General features: G+C 34.5%; 1 protein-coding gene across 1 annotated transcript in view; it reads right to left on the reverse strand.

Moving 5' to 3' along the window:
• The window catches only part of SCAPER (S-phase cyclin A associated protein in the ER), a gene marked incomplete at its 3' end in the record, with an annotated part of 218,865 nt that overhangs the window by 101,306 nt on the left and 101,442 nt on the right, over positions 1–16,117 (reverse strand). The window contains exons 11-15 of the mRNA XM_021711065.1: positions 12,585–12,755; positions 11,718–11,793; positions 11,384–11,501; positions 11,006–11,117; positions 1,716–1,856 (exon numbers count right to left, since the gene is read on the reverse strand). Of these exons, the coding sequence (XP_021566740.1) occupies positions 1,716–1,856; positions 11,006–11,117; positions 11,384–11,501; positions 11,718–11,793; positions 12,585–12,755 (618 nt within the window). The remainder of the gene's footprint in view (positions 1–1,715; positions 1,857–11,005; positions 11,118–11,383; positions 11,502–11,717; positions 11,794–12,584; positions 12,756–16,117) is intronic.

A 16,117-nucleotide genomic window follows, 5' to 3' on the forward strand; every position in this document is an offset into this window, starting at 1 on the left:
AGCAGCCACTGCACTCCAGTCTGGGTGATAGAGTGAGACTCCAACTCAAAAAAAATAAAATTAAATTAAAATTAAAAATAAAATTACCATATGATCCAGCAATTTCACTTCTGGGTATGTTCCCAAAAATTCAAATCAGAGAATTGAAGGGATATTTGTATATCCATGTTTGTAACAGCATTGTTCACAATAGATAAAATTTGGTAGCAACTCAAGTGTCCATTGATAGATGAATAAAAGCAAAATGAGGTAAGTACATACAATGGAAAACTATTCAACCCAAAAAAGGAAGGAAATAATGTTCTGGCATATATTCTACAACATCAAGGACCTTGAGGACATTGTGCTAAGTAAAATAACCCAGTCAGAAAAAGACAACACCATGTGATTCCCCTTATATGAGGCACTTAGAGTAGTCAACATTATAGAACTAGAAGGAGAATGGTGGTTGCCAGGAGCTGAGGGGAGAGAGGGGATGAATACAGAGTTTCAGTTTTACAAGATGAAAATAGTTATGAAGATGGATGGTGGTAATGATGGCATAATACACTGAATTTTATACTTAATGGTTCAGATGATAATTTTTACATTGTGTATATTTTACCAACAATAAAAAATGGGGGGAAAAAACATGATGTTATATACATAATTAAATAGTATGAGTAAAATTGAAATGTGTAACTGTGTCAAGTGCTGGTCAGAATATGGCATAACTGGAACTTTCATTTACTGCTAGTAGAAATGCAAAATAGTTTTAGCCAGTTTGGAAACTTTTTTTTTATTTTAAGAGACAGAGCCTCTCTCTGTCACCCAGGTTGGAGTACATGGATGTGATCATAGCTCACTGCAGCCTTAAATTCCTGGGCTCAAAAGTGATCCTCCTACCTCTGTCTCTCAAAGTGCTGGGATCACAGGAGTAAGCCACCATGCACAGCGTGAAAAACTAATTTTTTTTTAAGTTAAACATGAACCTATCATAGGACTCTACAAATCCACTCCTCAGTATTTACAAAATAAATATGAAAGCACACCTTTGCATAAAGACTTTTTGCATGAATTGTCACAACAGTTATATTCATAAAAGACAAAAACTGGAAAGAAAACAAATGCCCATCAACAGATTACTGAATTGACGAATTATGATATTTCCATAAAACGGCATACTTCTCAGCAATGAAAAGAAAGGAACTACTGATATACACCACAGGGTAAATGAAATTCCAAATAACTATGCTGAGTGAAAGAAGCCAGAGGCAATACATAATACATGATCCCACGCATATAAAGCTCTAGAAAATGCAAACATCTATCATGATAGAAAGCAAACTAGCAATTCCATGGTAACAGAGTTGAAGGAAGGAATGAATTACAAAGAGGAATTGTTTGTTATGTTTATTACACTGACAATTTCAGGCATCTATATGATAGCTCCAGGCATCTATACGCATACATGTCAAGACTCATCAAGTTGAATACTTTACACATGCGCTGCTTATTTTCTGTCAATTATACCTTAAGAGAGTTGTAAAAAAAAAAAATGGCTCATAAGATTATTGTAGGAGTAAGACACTGCAACTAGTAAGTTTTTAATGAGCCTGTAAAATGCTGTCATTCTGTAAGAAACACTTGATAAACATTACTTTCTATCACCGTTACGTAACAATTGAAAAAGGATTTGTACAACTAATTCAATGTTTAAAGCACCTATAATGTACCTTAGCTTCTTCCTCTTGTGCTTTTTTCACAATTGCTTGTAATTGTACCTCTCGTTTAAACTCAGCATGAAGTAATTTCTCTTCCATCATCCTACGTCGTTGATCTAGTAATTCTTCCTTCCATTTCCGGACATCCTTCTCCTATGTATAGTAAATTGTCATTAATTTACACATACACAATCATTTAACAGTGTACAAAGAGAAAAATGAGGGCCGGGCGCAGTGCCTCAGCCTGTAATCCCAGCACTTTGGGAGGCTGAGACGAGAGGATTGCCTGAGCCCAGGGGTTCGAGACCACTCTGAGCAACTTGGTGAGACCTCGTCTCTACAATAAATCACAAAAACTAGCCGGGCGTGGTGGCATTCATCTGTAATTCCAGCTACTTTGAGGGCTGAGGTGGAAGGATTGCCTAAGTCCAGCAGGTTGAGGCTGTGGTGGCTGTAAGCATGCCACTGCACCCCAGCCCGGGCTACAAGAGTGAGACTCCAACTCAAAAAAAAAAAAAAAAAAGAGAGAGAGAGAGAAATGGCTTATGAAATATGAAATCTGAGCCTGGGAAGATGTGCCAGAGCATGACAAATGATTGAGGACACAGATCATGAAGCCAAAATACCTAAATTCATAATCTGCGTTGACCACTTACTGTGTAACCTAGACAACTTGTTTAGTCTATGTATCAGTTTCCTTATCTATAAAAAGGGAATAATAAAAGTACATAATTCATAGAGTTATCTTGAAGATTCAGTTTAAATACGTAAAACTCTTATTAGAACACTGGATTGGCATGGCTCTATAGAAATATTTGCTGTCATCATTGTACTGCACCATGAGTACACTTAAAATGCATATAGTGTAATTTTTATCTTTATAAACCTTAATGCTCTATAATAAAACCCACATTCAAGAAAAATAATTTTGTCCTAGAGACTAAAAAATGTCAAAAAGTCTGAAAAATCACATTATTTACATAAGAAACATTCTCTGAAGGAACAGAGAGGGTTTGCCTACAGAATGTAGATGGATATAATAACTGCCTTTAATTCCTTAAAACAATATGAAACAAAAGAAGTAAAATACTTGTTCTGTGCTCTAGGAAATAAAATTCATCATCAAAGAAAACAAATCATAGAAAATCAGAAGTTGGATCAATATGAGTAGGAAAAAAACCTAACATTTCAGTTGAGTTTTATCTACTTAATAATGTGTTAAACTATCCCAAAAAAGTATGATGTAATAACAACACTGTACTAAGGGCTAGAGGACACATCCTTAAAATCTAATCTCTGCAAATTAATGATTGTGTGATACTGGAAACAATTAGACTTCCCAAGATCCAGTTTTCACATCTGTAAAATGGGATTGATATCTACCCTGTGTACCTCACAGACTTATTGTGGTGATCAGATGAGACCACGAATGTAGAAAAATGTTGAAAACAATAACCTAACATACAAATAGAAGATGGAGTTTATCATTAAAATTAAGAGGATACCTATATTGGTTAGAAACATAACCAGAGAACATCTAAAGTCTATTATTGTCTGCATAAATACCTGCATATCACATTATATACTGATAAAATATATTACATAATTCTATTTGTATTGAAAAGTACAGTAAGAGAAGAAATATGGTTGCTAGGGCACTTCCTAGGCTAAAAATAAAGTAATATATTAATTCATGGAATCTGACAACATAGGAACTGCTTTTCATATCTAATTTATTCATTCTAAATGACCAATTTTTGAAATTCAGGTAAAAAGAAAAGCCACAGAATTTTCTTCAGTCCCAGTCAATACTATTATGGTATAAAGAAGATTTTGAGCTATCTAACTCATTTTTATAAATGTTCAGATTATTTTGTCCAATTACCTCTCCAAATTTAAACTACCTTAAAAGTAATAAAATAATATGCTTAAACTATGTATATTAATCCTTTTTAGTACCAGAGGTAACAAGAGTTTACCTGTAATGACAATACAGCAGTCATACATCTTTTGTCATACTGTGTGAAGTACTTGCTTGCACTAAGATGATGCCATGATTTAAGCCCTCTGGTATTAAGATTCCTGAATAATTTCCTCCCACACTATATCAGGATTGTGACCAAAAGAATATAGCAAAAAGGATGAGATGAAAGATGGTGATGTTTCCATTTAATCAACTCTCTTGCTAACTTTTCCTCTCTCCTCTCTAATTACTCTCTATGAGGAAACTATTTGCCATGTCATGTAGACACTTGGGCTGTAGAAAGGCACACTTTGCAAGAAAATGAGATTTCTAGTCAGCAGCCAAAGAGAAACTGAGGCCTGCAAATAATGACACAAAAGAGTCTGGAAGTGGATCTTCCAGCCCAAGATGACCACTACACTGACAGCCTGACTGAAACCTCATCAGACACAAAAGAATCACTAAACAAGCCACTCCTGGTTTCCTTTCTCACCAGAAATCCTGAGCTAATAATTTGCTGTTTTAAGCTGCTAAGTTTTAAGGTCATTTTTTAAGATCGCATAGATAAATAACAGTACACATCTATCTCTGGCAAATGAAAGTAACAAAAGATATTGCTCATATGTTAAGGAAAAATCCATTCTTGCACTATGCTACTGTTTTATATACTTGCCTCATTTAAGTTTCACAACAGATTAATAATTGTCATTTTCAAAAAAAGTGATATACAATAAAGTTAAGTAAATTTCCCAGAGCATCATAGCTTATTCTATGATAAAATCAGACTTTAATCTGGGTTGACCATCTCCAGAGCCCATGTCATTTCCACTACACTACAATGATCAATAGTTAACACTGTTCTAAATAGACACAGTCTTTTCTGTAAATATAGTTAGCACCCAACTTATTCAAACCTGATCATCATTTTTTGTTGTTGAAAATAATGGGGTTTTTCTCTCTCTTAATCAGTTTATATTCCATCACATTAACAGATTTTCTAATGAAAAGAGTCTTTGAATTTCAAGAATAAGTCCAACTTTTCCTATGGTGTTATGGGTTTTTATTTATTTTTTTGTTAAATATAGTCATAATACTGTGCATACATAATCAAAAATTACACATTTTTCATAAGAAAAACTTTGTACTCCTTGACCAATATTATTCCATCTCCTCTTCTCCCTAGCAACCATCATCCTACTCTATGCTTTTATGAATTTGACTATTTTAGATTCTACATATAAGCAAGATCATTAAGTTTTTCTCTCTGTCTTGATTATTTTGCTTGGCCTAATGTGCTCTAGCTCTATCCATGCAGTTGTAAACAGCAGAATTGCATTCTTTTTAAGGATGGATAATACATGTTATATTTTTCTTTATCCATTCATTTGCCACTTAGGTTGTTTCTGTATCTTGGCTATTATGAATAATGCTACAATGAGCATCAGTGTGCAGATATTTATTCTTGATGCTGATTTCTTTTTTTTTTCTTTTCCCTTTTTTTATTTTAAAGATGTGGGGTACAATTCAGGGTTAGGTATACAAATGTTCATTATGCAGGTACCCTTGTCAATGAGATATGCACCTCCTCCCCTGGCAGTTTCCCACTACTGCCAGACCCATGCTCCCCCCCCCACAACCCGAGACAGTTTCCCACTACTGCCAATTCTTTTCTTATGGTATTAAGGTAATTGGTTCAAAGTCCGCTTATGAGTGAGAACATGTGATACTCAGTTCTTTGTTTCTGTGATAGATCACTCAGTATTAAAGACTCTAAGTCCATCCAAGTTGCTGTGAAGTTCATAATTTTGTCCTTCTTTGTGGCTGTGTAATATTCCATCATGAATATGTACCACGTATTTCTTTTATCCAGTCCTCTTCTGATGGGCAGCACGGCCAGTTCCGTGTTTTTGCTACTGTGAACAATGCTGCAATAAACATGCATGTATCAGTATCTTATTCATAGAGTGATTTGAGTTCCTCCAGGTATATTCCCAGTAGGGGGATTGCAGGGTCATATGGAAGGTCGATTATTAGATCTTTTAGGAATTGTCAAGCTGTTTTTCACAGAGGTTATACTAGTTTACATTCACACAAACAGTGTAGAAGTATTCCCTTTTCCCCGCATCCTTTCCAGCATCTGTTGTTCTTTGAATTATTGATGACGGCCATCCTGACTGGAGTTAAGTGGTATCTCAGTGTGGTTATAATTTGCATTTCTTTGATGACTAGTGAGGCTGAGCATTTTTTCATGTATCTGTTGGCTGCTCATGTATCTTCTTTTGAAAAGTGCCTATTCATATCTTTTGCCTACTTTGTAATGGGGCTGTTTGGTTTTTTTTTTCTTTTCAACACGTTTAAGTTCATTGTAGAGGCTAGATGCTAGGCCTTTAGTCAGAAATTCAGTTGGCAAATATTTTTCCCAGTCTATGGGCTGTCTCCCTGCTCTCGTGATGGTTTCTTTGGTTTTGCCAAAGCTTGTCAGCTTGATGAGGTACCACTTATCTATCTTTATGGCATAGACAGATCCTGATTTCAATTCACTTGGATATATACCCAGAAGGATTGCTGGATCATATAATAGGTTCTATTGTAATTTTTTTGTTGTTGTTGAGTTGGAGTCTCACTCTGTAGCCAAGACTGGAGTGCAGTGGCCGCTCCCGGCCACCGCAGCCTCGACCTGCTGGGCTCTGGCGATCCTTCCGCCTCAGCCTTCCAAGTAGCCAGAATTACAGGCGCGCACCACCACGCCCGGCTAATTTTTTGATTTACTGTAGAGATGAGTTCTCGCCTGCCCAGGTGGGTCTCAAACCCACGGGCTCAGGCAATCCACTCACCTCAGCCTCCCAAAGGCGCGGGATTACAGGCTGAGCCACTGAGCCCGGCTCTATTTTAATTTTTTGAGGAAACTCCATATAGCTTGCCATATTGGTTGTAGTAAATTATATATTCCACCAACATATGAAGGTTTCCTTTTCTCCACATCCTCCCCAAGACTTGCCTTTTGTTATTTTGCTAATAGCCATCCTAACAGATATGAGGCAGTATATCACTGCACTTTTGATTTGCATTTCCCTGATGATTACAGATGCTGAACACCTTTTCCTGTGAAAAGCCATTTCAATTTATCCTTTTGAGAAGTGTCTCTTTAGATTCCTTCCTATTTTGAAGCAGGTTGTTGCTCTTGCTGCTGTTGTTATTTAGTTATTTTGGATATTAGCATCTTATCTATGTCTTACAAATATTTTTTCTTTTTTCATAATTGTCTTTTCGTTTTGCTCATTTTTTCATTGCTATTTGGAGAGAATATTTTCACTGGAGAGAAGTAGTGAAAGTGGGCATCCTTGCTTTTTACCAAATCTTAGAGTAAAAGCTTTCGTTTTTTTCTCATTAATTTGATAATAGCTGTATGTTTTTCATATATATGGCTGTCTTAGTCTGTTTTGTGATGCCATACAGAATACCAGAGACTGGTAATTTAGAAAGGAAAAAAAACTAGCACAGTTCTGGGAGGCTGGAAGCACCTGATAAGGCCTTCTTGCTGCCTCATCCCATGGAGAAAAGTGACAGGATAAAGACAGGAAAGGGGAAGGGGCACATCCTTTTATAAGGAACTCACTCCCACATAACAAACTCATCCTTGTGATAATGGTATTAATCTATTCATGAGGGCAGAGCCCTCATAACCTAATCACCACTTAATTTTCAACATGTGTTTTGGAAGAGACAAACATTAAAACTATAGCAATGGCCTTTATTGTGCTGACAGTATTACTTTGTATACCTATTATGTTGAGGGATTTTTTTCATGAAATTATGTTGAACTATGTCAAGTGTTTTTCCTGCATCTATTGAGATAATCATATGGTTTTTGTATCTCATTGTATTAATGCTATATATCACACTTAATGGTTTTTATATAGTCAACCATATTTGCATTCCAGATAAATCCCACTCAAGCATGGTATACGAACCTACTAATGCCCTATTGAATTTGCTAGTATTTTGATGGAGATTTCTGCACTTGTATTCATGTGGGATACTGTTCGGTAGTTTTCCTTTCTTACATTGTCTTTGGATTTGAAATAAGGATGATGCTGGCTTCCTAACACAAATTTAAGAGTTGTAAAAGACAGAAAGAGCAAGCTGTTAATCCTACTCTCACACACAACACATAACAATTCTGTTCAGCAAAATGTGTGTGAGATTTTTCCCTTACTGACCACTTCTCTAACACCAGCTGGCTGTTCTATAATTCAATTCAATTTTGACATTATCTACTTGGTCCCACAGGTTAAGGGCTCAGTCACACAAGATTGCTGTGCCCCACTTCAGGTGCCAATCATAAAAGGCAAGTCTAGTGATGACATACTCCCTAAATGTTTGTGTATCAGGGAAAGACTTTATCTCCTCTTCATTTTTAAGGATAGCTTTTTACAGTATAGTATTCTTGGTTGACCTGTACTTCTGAAGAACCAGCTATAAACTAGGGGTTCTCATAACTCCCTCTTCAAATGTAATGCTCTAGAGTGGCCCACAGGAATCAAGAAAACACTTAACTTAATATCGCTGATTTATTACACAGGAAATGTTACAGGAAACAAATGAACTAATGGAAAAGATACATAGAGCAAGGCACAAAGGAAGGAGTATGAAGCTTCCATGACCTCTCCGGGTGTACCACCTTCTAGGCACCTCCACATGTTTAGCATCCTAGAAGCTCTAGGAACTCTATTCTTTTGAGATTTTTTTTTTTTTTTGGAGATTTCATCACACAGGCCTAACTGATTAAAGCATTGGCCATTGGAGATCAAATGAATGTGGTGGTGAAAGTTCTGGCAACCAGTAGCCATCCTGAGGCTATCCAGGAGACCATCAGGAATAGCCCCAGAACAAAAGGTAGCTTTTTTAAATTCATTCAGTCATTCTATGAATTTTGATTGGGAAGTTTAATCCATTAATATTTAAAGTAATTATTGATAGATAAGGGCTTACATTATCATTTTGTTACTTATTTTCTGTTTTGCAGGTTTTCTGTTCCTCTATTGCTGTCTTTTTTGTTACTTGATTCTGGGTTTTTAGTACAATGGTTTGACTGTATCTCTTTATTTCTATTTTTTGTGTATATACAAATAGGTTTTGCCTTTCTGGTTATAATCATCTATTTTAGTATGATAACAACTTTAGTTCAATTTGCCTACAAAAACCTTACACTTTTATCCACCAACAAACTTTGTGTTCTTGAAGTCAAAATCTACTGCTTTTTATATTATGAATACATTACCAAATTTTTGTCATTATAGTTAAGCTTAGTACCTGTGTCTTTTAATTTTTATATTGGAGTTACTGGTTGTTTGTGTACCACTATTACAGTATTATGTTATTCCACATTTAACTGTATATTTACCCCTACAGTGAACTTTATATACACTTTTATATGCTTCTATGTTGCTGTTTATTGTATTTCCAATTCCACTTTAATAACTCCATTAGCATTTCTTCTAAGGCAAGTCTAGTGATGACATACTCCCTAAATTTTTGTATATCTAGGAAAGACTTTATCTTCTCTTCATTTTTAAGGATAACTTTTTACAGTATAGTATTCTTGGTTAACAGGTTTTTTTCTGTTTTTCTTTTCTTTCAGTACTTTGAATATGACAATCCATTGTCTCCTGGCCTGCAAGGTTTCTATTATAGAACTTACTGATCATTTTCTTGGGAGTAAGGGAGCACCCCTTGTATATGATGAGTTGCTTTTCTCTTGCAACCTTCAAAATTCTTTGTCTTTGAGTTTTGACAACTTATTATAACAAGTCTTGGTGCACACTTCCTTACCTTCAACCTATTTGGGGTTCTATAAGCTTGAGTCTAAATATCCATTTCCCTTTCCAGATTTAGGAAATTTGGGCTTATTATTTCTTTTAAAAAGCTTTCTCTCCCCTTCTCTCTCTTCTTGTCTTTTCTGATTCCTATAATATATATATGTATTCATTCAATAATGGTGTCCCACTAATCCTAGAGGCTTTCTTCATTCTTTTGACTCCTCTTGTTGGATAGTTTCAAATGACCTGTCTTCAAGTTCTCTGATTCTTTCTTCTGCTTCACCTTGTCTACTGTTGAAGCTCCCTATTGCATTTTTTAGTCCATTCATTATAATCTTCAATTACAGAATTTCTGTCTTTTTTATGGTTTCTATCTCTTTCTTGAACTTCCCAATTTGTTCCACTGTTTTTCTGATTTTGTTAAATTATGTATCTGTTATTTTACACTTTACTGACCTTTTATAGAAAGTTATTTTGAATATTTCATCAAGCAATTCATGGCTCTCCATTCGTTTGGGTTGCTTGGTGATGTCGGGTTTTTTTCCTGATTTTTCGTGTGCCATGTATCCTATTATTGTATGAGCATTTAAAGAAGCAATCATCTACACTTTATAGACTGGCTTCAGTAAAGAAAGGCAGTCACTCAGATGGGAGCATTGAATTCCTGTTGGGAATTCAGGAGCATATTGTTGTACTAGGCCCAATGGCATACAGGATGACAACAGTGGGGAAGTGTAACACTTCTGGGGCCAGAAGTATACAGTAGCATGGCAGCTCAAGGAGCTGGGGTTGGCAACATCAGTAATTGTGTGGTCCTTGGCTGCAAAAGCTGCAGAAGGTTTGCAGTGGCTGCAAAGGCTGTTGGGATCCTCAGCAGTACCTCTGTGTTTAAAAAGTCAGGACACTTATGTAGGTAGGAGTCAAGGCAGGTAGTGGTAGGGCCCAGGTGGAGTTTGGCTGCAGGCATGTGTCTGACAATGGGGGCCATGGGCAGCTGTGGACATGTGCAAGCATGGCTATTTGGCCAGCAGTGCATGAATATGCACTGACAACCATGGGGCAGAGTGATACCTTCCAACCCTGTGGCTGAGAGGGTTGGCATATATATTCGGTAGCAAAAACCAGAGTCTATAGCAAGGACAAGGGCTGGCTATGGGCAAGTACACACCATAAACCTTATCATCTTAGGCTCCAAATTATCCTACCAGGCCATTCTACACTTTGAACAAACCACTCCAAGGAATCTCTCCAATGAAAATGGCAAAAAACGGAGCACAGCTTCAAAAATCCATGCCAATCCTGCAAAGTATCTATTTACTTCATATACTTCATAATTTAAGAGTGATACATTATTTTCTAAAGTTAACCTTCTGGGATTCAATAGGTATAAATGCCTTTATTTCCTAGCAAATTTAGTTATTTTTATAATTGTCTCAGTTTCTCTCAGACAAGAAAAAGTCTATTTTAAAATAAGCAGACCAATTTAAAACTATTATAATTTCCTAAAAAAAAAAACTTACTCTTTCTAATAATTTCTGAAGCTTTAATGTTTTCTCTTCACGTAATTTTTCCCTTAGCTGCTGTGCTTTCATTTGCTTTTCTTCATGTTTCTTCTTAGATTCTGCAATTGTTCTATTAATACAAACAAATGGACAAGAGACATAAATGTTTACATGATAACTCAACAAATAGTGTTCTTCTTACTTAAAAGTTCTTAAAATTTACAAAACTACTTTTGGCTTAACATTTCAGGAAAGCGTTGTCAGTTTTCAATGGATCCAAAACTGTCCTACACCTAGTAATGTACCTAAAAAGGTCAAGAAGCAATTCAATTTAATAGTCAAGAGTGGTGGTTTCCCTCCTGTGAGAGATTTCAAAATGATTTTCAAATGCTAGACCTTTTACGAGATGGTGAAGAGAGTTTTTCATGCATGTGAATTCCATGGCCTGGAGGTCTAGCAGGTTCCTCTTCTACAATATCCCCCCAGGATGTATTTTGACGCCAGGATTCGCGAGCTGTTCAGAAAAAAGAAAATCACTATTATTGTTTATTGACATAACTCTATAATACCAATACTTGAGAACTTTTAAAACACAACAGCATTCCCACTCTCAGTTATTTATTTTACAAAGAAACTCTAAGAAACAACATAAACTATTTTATAACACAGTCCCTGCACACCAAATACACACACACACACACACACACACACACACACACACACACACTACCTTCATAATCTGCAAGGACATCATTCCAGTCCATTGACATACCACAGAAGGATATACTGCCACTGCCCATGCTGGCCTAAAATTAAGGAAAATTGAAAATCAAATCTTTGAACACAATTATAACCATAAAAAATAAACTATACATGAAATTTTCCTAACTTTTGTTCATATTTATTTAACCAAAAGTTGAAAATCAGAAAAAAGCTACATACCTTGTGTAATCACAAAAGTCACCAACTTAAAATTCCACAAGCCTACACATTTTAAGAGCCTAGTAGCCATTAACAGCAGAGACAAATGGAAGAAAATTTAAAAAGAAATATACTGGCCTTATAGTATGATTGCATAAATGTCAACATACACAAAGCACATATTGACGAGTTCAAGATCATTTGACATGAAAATTTAATAAAACAGTATGTAAAACAGTTACTTTTACTCTTTATCAAACTCCCATAATCAACATTATATCCTAAGAACTTAACAACAGAAAGAAGTGTATCTTTTTTGTTGTTGTTAATAGACTACAAAAAGTAAAATACCTCAGATTCTTCTTCAGTCTCTACAAATTACAATCTGAGTAATGTTGAGTTCTTACTTTCTGTGAGACTCATTTCTTGACAGGTAAAATAAGAATTACAGCTTCCAACTTGTCAACAAAAATATTAGTAACAGTAAAGTACTAAAAAAAGATTTGCTATTGTTTAAGTCTAAATCATTCTGAGAATAATAATATTATTATTAAAGATGATTTTTAAATAAATAATTTTTTAAAGGGCTAGATGAATGCTAAGTCTTTCTGGCACTCTGAATTTTAATTCTAAATATAATTTTTGAACAATCGTGTTTAAAATTCTACAAGCTCACAGAAAAATCACTGTCGTTGTCAGTTTCAATGTTAATATCATTGTTTTCTTCAGCTTCAATTTCTCTAGTTAACTGTTCTTCTTCAGCAATAGCACTAGCAATGGCTTCTTCATTGGCCTTTTCCAGACGATCTGCTAGCTCTTCTTTTTTAGCAAGGACTTCTGCCATGGACTATAAAGTTAAAAACAAATACACAAAAAGAAAAACCATCACTGGACTGGAAAGTTAAGTAATCATTTCTTTCTTTATATTCTAATCATGAATTCAAGAGTATACATAAAATTGCACTGATCTAGCATCATAAAAGCTGGGGTCCTACACAGACTCATCCACTTGCTAGCTGTATGACTTAAAAGTTTCTTAAAATCAAGAACCTATTTATAATTCCACAAAATGAAACAATAATCCATGTCTTACCTTCTTAACATACTGCTATTATGAGAAACTGTGAAGTTATATGAATAAAAAGTAGCATTAATGACAAAGTGTGAATTTCATTTGAGTGGCAAAATTCAAAAATTACAGATCAAATATGCTAACTAAATATAAAATAAAAATAGTGTACTATACTGAGAGTGAGGGAAGAATACATGCTGTAATGATGATAATGTTTTCTAACCATACATATACCTAAGCTAAAAATGTACATTAAAAATAATACAAATAATATGCATGAGAAACATTAATAAATTCCCATGAAAAACTAAAGCTGTATACTCTCAACTCCAAATCAAACACTGAAATAACAAAACAAAGAGGTATGATTGATAAGCCAACAAAGGAGATAAAATGAAATTATAAAAAACAAAAGATGGGATGAAGAACACATGAGTCAAAGAGAAAACAAACAGTATGCTGATAGATTTAAACAAACCATATCAATAATCACATTACATGTAAATAGTAATTAACAAGCAGAGACTGTCAAATTCAATAAAAAGCAAGACCAAACCATGTGCTTCCCAACAGAAACCTAATTTAAATAAAAGACTATAAACAGATTACAAGTAAAAGATCTATACTAATCAAAAGAAAGCCGAAGTATTAGCAACAGACACATATTTCAGAGCAAAAAATATCACCAGGAATAAAAAATAGTCATTTAGTAACAACAAAAGGGTCAATTCATCAAAACAACAAAGCAATCCCAAATGGTCATGACCTAACAGAGATTCAAATTACATTAAGCAAAAATTGATAGAATTGCAAAAGAAAATTAACCTAATGAGAATATAAAATGTTGCAATCTCTTTGGAGAAGTCTAACGGTTCTTCAAAAGGTTAAGCATAGAGTTTCTATGACCCTGAGTACACAGACATATACCCAGAAGAAATAAAAACGTGTCCACACAAAAACATGTACGCAAATATTAAAGTTGCTTTATTCAGAATAGCTGAACAGTGGAAACAATCTACATGTCCATCAAATTATGAATGAATAAAATGTGGCATATATCCATACAGCGGAAGACTAGTTTTAGTTATAAAAAAGGAACGATGTACTAAGAAAAACTAAAACATGAATGAACTTTTGTAACACACTAAGTAAAAAAAGCCAGTCAACAAATGACCACATATTGTATTCCACTTCTATGAAATGTCCAAAATAGGCAAAACTATAACATGGAGAAAGCACAATGGTGGTTGTCGAGGGTTGGGGGAATGGGGATGGGGTACATGGCAGTAACTGCTAATGGACACTGGATATCTTTTTGGAATGATGACATGATGAAAGTGATCTAAAACTTATGGTGATGGTTGCATAATTCTGTGGATACACTAAAAAAAATGGTAAACTTTAAATAGATAAACTGTATTATATGTAAGTTATATCTCAATAAAGTTGTTTAAAAAAAGAAATAGATCCACAGTTACATTCAGACATTTCAATACCCCTCTCTCAACTGATAGAAAAAGCAGTCAAAAAATTGGTAGGTATATAGGAGACCTGAATAATACTATCAACAAAATTGATTTCATTATTTTCTCAAGATAAATGAAAATATATGTTCACACAAAGATGTGTACACACATGTTCACTGTACTTTCATAACAAAAAAACTTGAAGCAACTCAAGTATCTGGAGGCAATCCAATGAATAAACATATTATGTTACACGCATACAACAAAAAACTAGTAAGGATGATGAACTATTAATACATACAGCTACATGATTAAACCTCAAAATAAATATGCTGAAGTGAAAGAAGCCAAGCAAAGACTGCATAACTCACTTTATATAAAGTTCTCAAAATGCAAACTACTATACAGTGAAATAAAGCAGAAAAGTGTTTACTTGAGAAGGGGTACAGGGAAGAACAGCAAAAAGGGATTACAAAGGGGAATGGCAAAACATTTGGGGGCAATCTATATGTTTATCTTGATTGTAATAATGCAGTACATGTGTCAAATGTATCAATTTGTACACTTTAAACATGTGAAGCTCACTTAAAATCAACTACAACCTCAATAAAGGTATTAAAATACAAATGTTTGAGGCCCAGTTTATTTACATGCATTGGTATTTTGTTCAAGTTTCTCCTCTCCCCTCTCTAACTTGCACCTTCCACAAACACCCCAAAACACACAAAGGTTTTCCCTGAGGAACAGAATGGGCTGGAGAAGTTTAGAAAAGAGACTATTTCTGTGCATCATAAGCTCTTCTGTATAGACCCCAAAATACTACAGAAATTAACTGTTGTTAGTGTGCCACAAAACATTATGACTAATAACAATCAAAATCCAAATATTAAAGTTAAATATATTTGTTTACAGAAAGTAGGCTATCATAAGAACTTTATTTATTTCTTCTCTCAATTTTATCTTCCTTAGAATGTAACATTTCAATTTGTTACTATTGAAAAGCCTGAAAAGATTCTAACCTAATAGTAGAGCTATGGATAAAATTGTTTCAATTAACCATTCATAACTTTAACTATTTCCAGACAGTAAAATGCAAATAAATATTTTTGTACATCATTATTTGGAAAATTTCCAAATTTTCACTAAAAACTGAAAATGTTAGTAAATCCAAAAAGAATAGGTCAGAGGAAGTTGATCTAATATAAAAACAGCACATTTTTATAATGTTGGCAAAAGTTGACCTTAAAAAGGTTTCTTGTGATCATTATTTTGTACAAGTTTCTGGTCAAAATAAAATATATGGTCAAAATAAAAATAATGAAGCAAGAATTTTTAAGTAATTATTATAAGCTTACACATAAGCTTATAACTTCTGTATAATAAGCTGAAATGAAATAACATACACTCAATGCTTTATAAAGTAATAATCAATACAAGTTATTATTATTGGGGTTTATGCCTCTTAAATATTTTTATTCAGAATTCTGATAAGTTGTTCTTACTAAGAACAACAGAAGCAAATCTCTACCCACAACAATAAACTCATTACTTATTTGACCACATTATGTTCAACCTTTAAAAATGTTCATCTCTAAAAGACACAAAATGAGCCGGGCTCAGTGGCTCAGCCTGTAATCCCGCGCCTTTGGGAGGCTGAGGTGAGTGAACTGC

This window comes from Carlito syrichta, unplaced genomic scaffold (genome assembly GCF_000164805.1).
Source record: "Carlito syrichta isolate Samal-C Ts95f unplaced genomic scaffold, Tarsius_syrichta-2.0.1 Scaffold81549, whole genome shotgun sequence".
Classification (NCBI taxonomy): domain Eukaryota; kingdom Metazoa; phylum Chordata; class Mammalia; order Primates; family Tarsiidae; genus Carlito; species Carlito syrichta.